The sequence below is a fragment of the Eurosta solidaginis genome, chromosome 5 (assembly GCF_040869045.1).
Source record: "Eurosta solidaginis isolate ZX-2024a chromosome 5, ASM4086904v1, whole genome shotgun sequence".
NCBI lineage: Eukaryota > Metazoa > Arthropoda > Insecta > Diptera > Tephritidae > Eurosta > Eurosta solidaginis.
This window is the reverse complement of record NC_090323.1, coordinates 31,136,491-31,146,728: the sequence shown is the minus strand read 5'-3', so window position 1 is coordinate 31,146,728 and position 10,238 is coordinate 31,136,491. Positions and strand designations below refer to the sequence as shown.

At 38.5% G+C, this 10,238-nt stretch overlaps 1 protein-coding gene and 1 pseudogene across 1 annotated transcript; both read right to left on the bottom strand.

Moving 5' to 3' along the window:
• Positions 1-291: 291 nt before the first annotated feature.
• On the bottom strand, positions 292-2,864 carry LOC137254139 (uncharacterized; annotated as a pseudogene).
• Positions 1,497-5,981, bottom strand: LOC137233778 (RB1-inducible coiled-coil protein 1-like). Its single transcript, XM_067757142.1, has 2 exons — positions 5,174-5,981; positions 1,497-5,086 (listed from the first exon to the last, which is right to left on the bottom strand). Exon 2 carries the CDS (start codon positions 4,089-4,091, stop codon positions 2,901-2,903), a length of 1,191 nt encoding a protein of 396 aa, XP_067613243.1. The 5' UTR covers positions 4,092-5,086; positions 5,174-5,981; the 3' UTR covers positions 1,497-2,900.
• Between the last annotated feature and the right edge of the window lie 4,257 nt (positions 5,982-10,238).

Sequence of the window (10,238 nt, the reverse complement as noted above, 5' to 3'; positions counted from 1 at the left end):
CCACAAGTAATGCCAGCAAGAGATTTGAGGAGTTTATTACGGCTCTGATAAGATAATGCTCGGTATTACTTGTAAAGATAGAGACCATCACCATTTCCCCCTTCCTGGTTCATTCGGTGAGCGTAATTGATGCCATAAAGCGATTAGTTGCAAAGAACAGAAGTATTTAAAGTAAAGACAAAATAATCAATTCAATATTTGGTTTTTGTCGAGGCATGAAAACCTGGATTGTTCGTCGGCAACTTGCCAGGAGCATGAATGAACAAAAAGCAAAATGTCCGGGAATCAAGTTTTAAAGTTAGCTATTTTCAGAAAATCTAGAATTTTTTCATATTCGCTTTACTAAAGCCCAAAAAAATGTAGTTGCCCATAGTATAAGCTTTCGGGATTTTAATATAGAACATTCACTGATGAAACCAGTGAAATTGAAAAAACACGCATTTATACTTCTGACAAGAGAACGACGATATAATTTTGAAAAGCTTGTTGCCTATAATTCCCTTTGCTGCACTTTTTTTTAGAAAGTTGTATTTAAAAATTCTTTAAGGCTGTTTCGTAATTCAAAAGCATGAGAGGAAAAACGGTTTACAACTCTGTTGGAACGACTCCAAGGATTTATTTCGCCTCTCCATTGTCCAGAAATTTCGCGGTTATGTTCATTTCGATCCACCAATTCAAGCGTGAAGTAGTTTCTATCATGTTGTAGCATTAAAAAGTTATGTAGAACCAATGTAGCTAAAACAATTGTATCTGCATTCTTTGGACAAGCCGATAATGTTGTAAGTAGTATTCGCCAGCGACTTGCCAGAATGCCGAATGTATTCTCAATATGTACTTCTAGCCTTGGACAATACAATATTGTACTTCTCCTTATCATCACTTAAATGTATACCCGGAAAAGGACGCATTAAATTTGTTTTAAGCGGAAATGCGTTATCCCCAACAAAGTAATATGGAAAATTAATAGCTGTTCCTGGCAAATTGGTAGGGTGAGGGATTTCTAATGTTCCATTCAATATTTTGTTTCCAAAGGAACTTCGGGCAAAGACTCCACCATCACTCTGACTCCCCAAAGCACCAATGTCTACATATGTAAAGAGGTAGTTTGCATCACATGCTGCCATAAGAACGATGCTATGAGTCTTTTTATAATTGAAATACAAGGCCCCACTCTTAGATGGGCGTACAATATTGATGTGTTTACCATCAATAGCTCCTAAGCAATTCGGCATTTCTGTCTTAATAAAGAATTTTTCGGCAATTATGGCAAGTTCTGCTCGGTTCGGAGGTGATAAGTATACTGTAACGAATTTCCTGCAAATCTTCTTATTTGCAATCCTCTGCTAAGTTCGAATCACTAAACTGTTGAATAAATAACTCTAATATTGAAAATGGAAAAATGGCCTTTATTAAAATACTTCACAATAACACTCAAACTGTGCAACGAATAGCTTAATAACCAAACTGATAGCTTAAAGGAAACTGACTTTCAAAATAATAGTGCTATTGCTCGCTAGATATCGTCTTACTCGTAACTGCTTGACAATTCAAATCAAACTGAATTACTTCTTACTCGCCTGCACTGCTTTTATAGTTTACGCTGCTCACTTCTAGGCTCTTCGATTTCCAGAAGTTACTAGTTGTTTCGGCTACAAAATCGCCAGCCACAACTACGTGCACAAATTATTGCCCTCTCTTGTGACCACTGAGATAAGATATATGCATGTATTTGTGCATTGCCGCTCAGATGTTCGTATACGTACATATGTGTAGACGCAATTATTTATTCGTTTATGTAGATACATAATGATTGAATTATTGATGTGCATTCACGTCACTGGTTAGCATCGGCTTAGAGACGATAGCATCGCTCAGTGCTGCTAACATTCGTTACACTGCCCTCCACCTAAGTCTGATCGTCCCGATCAGACAAATCTCTCGATCTAAACGCCGCTAGCATCTCCAAATGAACCACCTTTCTATTTCGTGGTTTCCCAATGGTTTGTATGCGGTAGATGGAATTACTGATCTTCTTCACAACCTTGTACGGGCCTTCCCAAATGCACCGAATTTTGGCTGGAACACCTTTCCGCCGGAGAGGGTTGTTTAACAGTACCAAATCTCCCTCCAAGAACCCTTCCGAATTATTGTTCTCATTGTACCTGCGTTTGATCTTACTACTCATTATCCTTAGTCGTTTCCTCACACTCTGTTGTTTGACCAATGAACTACTTCGCAGAGCTTGCGCTTAACGGATTGGCTTGACAGTATCGTTCCGCCGTTTCCCAACAGAAGTGCGCGATGGCTTGAAACCACCCTTGCATGCTTCCTGCAAAATTCTTGCAGTCGTTTTAGTGCGTCCATTAGGGTTTGTCAATGCCGGTGTTTTTGTCGCAGGTACTTTTGATTTCGCTTTGTTTGGCCCATTCGTTTCATCAACCTTTACCTTTGACTTTCGTGGCCTTTGTTGACTTTTCTCCACCAGTACTCGATTACTGCTGAAACCTTTTTCCAAACTGAAGTTAATTGGCACATCCTGGTTCTTATAAAGCATCACCCTTTTCTGCATATCGATCTTGATGTCATGGTCAACCAAGAAGTCCACTCCCAATATGACTTCATCAACGATCTCCGCCACAACGAATTTGTGTAAAACCATGACCTTCCCAATCAGTACTTCACATATCACTTCTCTCTGGACTTGGTTATACTCGCCTGTGACCGTACGCAACCTTGCTCCAGGTAACGGTATAACTCTCCTGTTGACTAATTCAGATCGAATCGAGGAATGAGATGCGCCCGTATCTACAGTCAGTACACGCTCCTCGCCATCGACATTGCCTCTGACGGTAAGACTGCTCCATTTTCTACCAATTTGCAACACAGATATCATAGGACATTCAATAGGCGGGGGCAAGTTTTCGTTCTTTACATTCGACACGCTCTTGCTCATCTCCTCCAGCTTTGCGTTTACGTCCACCCACATTGTTGGAACTATTAAGGCCAAGATCGCAATGACGTGCAATGTGACCGGACTTCCCGCATTTGAAGCATTTGATAACTTTTTCACTCCGCTTTTGCGATCCTTTCAGCGCCTCCAATATTGCGTCTACCCACTCTGGCCTTTCTACTTCCACACGGCGTGCTTTGAAAACTGGCTTACACAGAAGCGACGCTGTTTCCTGAATCAGGGCTTGTGACACCGTTTCTGCGAATGTTGGCTTTGGGTTTGCGTATATAGCCCGCTTCGTTTCCACATCCCTTATGCCATTTATAAAGCTCTGAATCTTCACTCTTTCCGTGTATTCCACAGGTGCATCCGCATTTGAAAGATGAGCCAATCTTTCAATGTCCGAAGCAAACTCCTGCAAAGTCTCGTTAGCTTTTTGGTAGCGGTTTTGCAATTCTATTTGAAATATCTGTTTCCTGTGTTCGCTTCCATAACGTCTCTCGACAGCGGCCATCAATGCTTCATAGTTGTTCCGCTCTCCTTCGGGAATCGTCTGTAGGATTTCGGCTGCTGGCCCTTTCAATGCCACGAACAGAGCTGCAACTTTATCTTCAGCATTCCAGTTGTTAGCTGCCGACGTCTTCTCAAATTGTAGCTTAAAAACCTGGAAAGGAACAGAACCGTCAAAGGATGGTGTTTTTACCTTTGGATTGCTTGCTGAAACAGCTGGGCGGTTTAATTGCAACTCTTGTATACGACCTCTCAAAGCATCCACCTCGGCTTCGATTTTTTCCTCAAACTGCGTTATTTTCTCGTCCATACGTGCTTCGAGTTTTGATGATATACGCGCCTCTTGCGCTTCGAGTTGTACTGTTATGCGTGCCTCTTGTTTTTTCAGTTGTGTCTCCATCTTTGATGTAATCTGTGTCGACATTTCTACCATACGCGTTTCTTGTGCTTCCATCTTCGATGTAATCTGTGTCGACATTTCTGACATACGCGTTTCTTGTGCTTCAATCTTCGATGTAATCTGTGTCGACATTTCTGACATACGTGTTTCTTGTGCTTCTAGTTGGGATGATATATGTGACGACATTGATGATACTGTCGATGTTTGAGCAGCTATTGCAGCCAATATCATGTTCAAGTCTGTGCTCGTAACTGTCTGCGATGTTTCATTTTTCTCTTCAATTTTTGTTGTTGTCTCGTCCCCATCAGGATAAAAGGCATACTCGTCCACATCAATTCCTTGCGACTCGTAGCCGTGCTTGAAGTTCGATCTTATTGCCGGTTGTATTTAATCCACGGTTCTCCAACTCCTTTTTCAGTTGCTGGATCTTCAATTCACTGAACTTTGCCATGTCCAAGTTGTATTCCCAATCTTCGGAATTTATTCAACAATTCCTCTTCTGACACCAATTGTAACGAATTTCCTGCAAATCTTCTTATTTGCAATCCTCTGCTAAGTTCGAATCACTAAACTGTTGAATAAATAACTCTAATATTGAAAATGGAAAAATGGCCTTTATTAAAATACTTCACAATAACACTCAAACTGTGCAACGAATAGCTTAATAACCAAACTGATAGCTTAAAGGAAACTGACTTTCAAAATAATAGTGCTATTGCTCGCTAGATATCGTCTTACTCGTAACTGCTTGACAATTCAAATCAAACTGAATTACTTCTTACTCGCCTGCACTGCTTTTATAGTTTACGCTGCACACTTCTAGGCTCTTCGATTTCCAGAAGTTACTAGTTGTTTCGGCTACAAAATCGCCAGCCACAACTACGTGCACAAATTATTGCCCTCTCTTGTGACCACTGAGATAAGATATATGCATGTATTTGTGCATTGCCGCTCAGATGTTCGTATACGTACATATGTGTAGACGCAATTATTTATTCGTTTATGTAGATACATAATGATTGAATTATTGATGTGCATTCACGTCACTGGTTAGCATCGGCTTAGAGACGATAGCATCGCTCAGTGCTGCTAACATTCGTTACAATACGATATGTAGCTCATCCCAAATGGCATCGCATGTTTCGTATATAACTTTCTTTACAGTTGACACACCTATCTTAAAAGTCCAAGCTAGAAGATTATAATTACAGCCTTGAGCTAAGAACCTAAAAATATATGTTAAAATTATCCACATATACATATATAAAAGTATTATGTATTGCCTTTTACAAAGACTCAACTAACAAACATACATCAATGTCATAACCAGGCGCGTTTCTGGACATATTGCTTTTCTGTTCGAGAAGCGACGCAATTTCTCCCTAAGTACCGTCAATAACAAATTAAAGTTTTCTGTGCTCATCCGCGTTACTTTAAAAAAATGCTCTTTATCTTTTTCCTGCAACTGTTGGAAGCATGTCTTGAAAAATCCCTCTTCTTCTCGCGTCAGGTTCACAGGGCGAACTCACCATCGTCTATTTTTGCACATCATAAATATTTCATTTGCTAAATAAGTGATGTGGGATATCTTAGCAATAGTAGCCACAAAATTGCTGATATTTTGCACAAATTCGCTCATTTTATTCTCCCTCCACTTTTTTTTGGGATTTGGTTTCGTGGAAGTGTCTATATATAAATTTAATTACAATTCCAAGAACGTTGAGCTCCACCAGTTTCCAATGGTAATACCAGAGGCCAGAACCATGTGTAGCAGCTTGCTATTTAGAGTATAATGAATTTGTTGATTGTAGAATGATCGTAGAAATATATCAGATTTATACAGTATACAGAACGAGTTATTTTATTTCCATTAATTCATGTAGCCGACTTTTTAATTTATTTGCAGAATTTCAATCGCAGCTTGCTATTTAGAGTATAATGAATTTGTTGATTGTAGAATGATCGTAGAAATATATCAGATTTATACAGTATACAGAACGAGTTATTTTATTTCCATTAATTCATGTAGCTGACTTTTTAATTTATTTGCAGAATTTCAATCGCAGCTTGCTATTTAGAGTATAATGAATTTGTTGATTGTAGAATGATCGTAGAAATATATCAGATTTATACAGTATACAGAACGAGTTATTTTATTTCCATTAATTCATGTAGCTGACTTTTTAATTTATTTGCAGAATTCCAATCAACTTGGCGGGACGCTTGTTTTGACAATGAAATGTTAAAATACATCAGCTGTTCGAAACAGCGCTGCCACTGTAGCTGTAGTTGCCATTGTAACCAAGTAGCCAATGCATGGCTACGATTGTTGTCAAGTTTTGCTTTGCTGTAGCTGTGGTCTGTATCCGCCGTGTTGAATGTGGCCAGCCCTAATTGTTGAGGAAGTAAGTTCAACACAATTGATGATGTGGTGAATTTTCATTGCTGGTGAATGTACATCATAACAAGAGAATTCCACCTCGTTTGTCAGCTACTTAATTTGCACAGTTGAAAATCGTGGTGAAATTCACATACGCCTGAAAGTCTAAAAGAATCGTGGTGAAAGTTGCATACGCCTAAAAGTATACAAGGACGTGCATTGAGTTGGGCCTTAAACGAGGTGGAATTCTACAACGTGCAACACTCAGGAGGCTAGCCATGAAGGTATGGCCTAATCTTCTAACTAGTTCGACTTGTAGCTCAAATTTTTCGATCAAACATTGCACTGTCACCGAGTTTTAAACTATATTCCAAGTTTCAAGTCTCTAGATATCCAGGAAGCTTGTTAAAAATCGATTGCAAGATTTCCAATTTAAAACTAGTTTTCTCAATATCTTGATCCATGCGTCATATAGTGGAATTTTTTTGATAAAATATTGCATTGTCACCAGGTACTGACGGCCCAAGTTTCATGTCTCTAGCTCATCGGGAAGTTACTCGAAAATCGATTGCAATATTTCCCCCGTTTTTAAAGGATTTGCAGTTATCTTGACTAGCGCCCACCTGGCGAAACTTTGTTTTCTATAAGTTGTATTGTCACCAAGCCTCTAACTAAGTGCCACGTTTCAAGTCTCTAGGTAACCGGGACGTTAGTTAAAAATGGATTGAAAAATTCCCAAGATAAAGTTTGTTTTCTTACTATCTCGATCCGCTGCCACCTAGCGATTTTTTTTGATAAAATATTGCATTGTCACCGGTTTCTGACTTACAGTTCAAGTTTCATATCTCCAGTTCATCGGGAAAATACTCAAAAATTGATTGTAAGATTCCCTAGGTTTTTTCAGGGATTTTCGGGGATTTTCGTTGATCTCGATTCGTCTGCCACCTGGCTGCATTTTGTTTTCCACGAATTGTAGCGCCATCGACTCGCAAAGTATGTGCTAAGTTTCAAGTCTCTGGATAACCGAGAAGTTAGTTAAAATTCGATCGCAAAATTTCCATTTTAAAATTAATTTTCTGTATATCTCGATCCGAGCGTCACATAGCAGTTTTTTTTTTCATTTGCATTGTAATGTCTCCAAGTTTCAAATCTCTAGCTCACCGGCAAGTTACTCAAAAATCGATCGCAAGATTCCCCTCGTTTTTCAGGGATTTGTAGTTATCTCAATTAGCATGCCACCTAGTGGAACTTTGTTTTCTATAAATTGTATTGTCACCGGGTCTCGAACTATGTGCTAAGTTACAAGTCTTTAGGTAACCGGAAAGTTAGTTAGAAATGGATTGAAATATTCCCAAATTAAAAGTAATTTTCCTAATATCTCGATCCATGCGCCACCTATTTTTTTGATAAAATATTGCATTGTCACCAGGTTCTGCATGTCGCTAGCTAATCGGGAAGCTACTCGAAAATCGATCGCAAGATTTCCCCCGTTTATAAAGGATTTGCAGTTATCTTGACTAGCGCCCTCCTAGCGGAACTTTGTTTTCTATAAGTTGTATTGCCACCAGGCCTCTAACTAAGTGCCAAGTTTCAAGTCTCTAGGTAACCGGGAAGTTAGTTAAAAATGGATTGAAAGATTCCCAAATTAAAATTAGTTTTCCTAATATCTCGATCCATGCTCCACCTAGCTGATTTTTTTTTTGATAAAATATTGCATTGTCTCCGGTTTCTGACTTACAGCTCAAGTTTCATATCTCCAGTTCACCGGGAAAATACTCAAAAATTGATTGTAAGATTCCCTATGTTTTTTCAGGGATTTTCGTTGATCTCGATTCGTCTGCCACCTGGCGGCATTTTGTTTTCCACGAATTATAGCGCCATCGACTTGCAATCTATGTGCTAAGTTTCAAGTCTCTGGATCAACGAGAAGTTAGTTAAAATTCGATCGCAAAATTTCCATTTTAAAATTAATTTTCTGTATATCTCGATCCGTGCGTCACATAGCAGTTTTTTTTTTCACTTGCATTGTAATGTCTCCAAATCTCTAGCTCACCGGCAAGTTACTCAAAAATCGATCGCAAGATTCCCCTCGTTTTTCAAGGATTTGTAGTTATCTCAATTAGCATGCCACCTAGCGGAACTTTGTTTTCTATAAATTGTATTGTCACCGGGTCTCGAACTATGTGCTAAGTTACAAGTCTTTAGGTAACCGTAAAGTTAGTTAAAAATGGATTGAAATATTCCCAAATTAAAATTAATTTTCCTAATATCTCGATCCATGCTCAACCTAGCTGATTTTTTTTGACAAAATATTGCATTGTCTCCGGTTTCTGACTTACAGCTCAAGTTTCATATCTCCAGTTCACCGGGAAAATACTCAAAAATTGATTGTAAGATTCCCTATGTTTTTTCAGGGATTTTCGTTGATCTCGATTCGTCTGCCACCTGGCGGCATTTTGTTTTCCACGAATTATAGCGCCATCGACTCGCAATCTATGTGCTAAGTTTCAAGTCTCTGGATCAACGAGAAGTTAGTTAAAATTCGATCGCAAAATTTCCATTTTAAAATTAATTTTCTGTATATTTCGATCCGTGCGTCACATAGCAGTTTTTTTCACTTGCATTGTAATGTCTCCCAGATCTGAACTATGTTCTAAATATTAAGTGTATAGCTCAGCGGGAAGTTACCGAAAAAGACTTTTCCGTGGGTCAAAAATTCGTATGGAAATGAGGGGACAAACATGAAAGGGACTTAATATAAAGGTATTAAAAGAGCAAATATTCCAAACATCTTTTGATACTTGCCGCAATTTCAAGGGATTTATTGACTTTTGAAAGAAATTAATTAATTATTGGTGAACTGCTAGGCTAGGCTCAGCTATGCACTTCAACCAAAAACAAATTGCTTATCTAAGTTATGGTTATCACTAAGGCGTTATCCTATGGCGTCAATAACAGGATACATTGATTTCCGTAAGATTGACTGCAACACCTTTTTTTTACGGAGTTTGCCAGAGCCATAAAGCACTTATTCCGAAACTTTATGTTTATCTCATGGTACATTCATTAACGAGGAATGTTTAAAGCTAAGAATAAAATTTGATCTCACAACTCAAGGCATTTGAATGTGTCACACTTGCATTGCAAACAATAAAATTATTTTTTTTAAATCGCATTTATATACATTTATTTATAGATAACACAAAAATACATATTGCCATTTCGACTTCTGATGGGCATATAACTATATCTCACCATATCCTGAATCTATCTATCCATTGTATAGTTTCAATATTTATGACTGTAAAACAACTACTAGAACCGATATTATGTGTGAACACCGCACAAAGTCGATCACCCATAACGGCCGGTGCCCCAAAATCTCCATCATGAGAAATCCATGGGCTCACCTGAATAAATCCGAATATGTTAAGATATCCAACATTTGTATCACTGAAAGAAGCCATTTTACATTGGAGTGTATCCGAAGGGCTCCCATTTTCTGCAGTTGTCCAACCCCATCCACAAACTTGCATTTGAACAGCGCAAGGCCTTTGGAAATTGCAACCGCATCCTATTGTTTGTACTGTTGGTGTCGGGGTAAACGGTGAACGCAATATAAATAAAGAAATACGCGCTGTTCCCTCTCCTGGTTGACGAAATACAAATTGCACATTGATAGTTTGTCTTTGGTCACTTATATCACTTAAATTCGCTACGCCAGCTATAACGGTGTATAAGTTCGAATTTTCCCTATAGCAATTTTTAGCTGAAACCACCTTTCGCTTAGTAACTAGTGAACCAACGCATATATAATCCCGGTTATAATGTATTGAAACCAAATGACGATTATTCTCTATATCCGCATTACTGCCATCTAATATGCGATATTCCGAATTCGTGAGTGTCAAAAGGTGGCTAACCAAGACAAACGAAAGAGCGAAATAATTGCAAAACTTCATTTTAGTTGAATTAAGTATAAACTATATCAAGATCAA

Excerpts from the sequence above, each read along its gene's own strand:
- LOC137233778 (XM_067757142.1), bottom strand. The coding sequence starts at position 4,091 with ATGATATTGGCTGCAATAGCTGCTCAAACATCGACAGTATCATCAATG.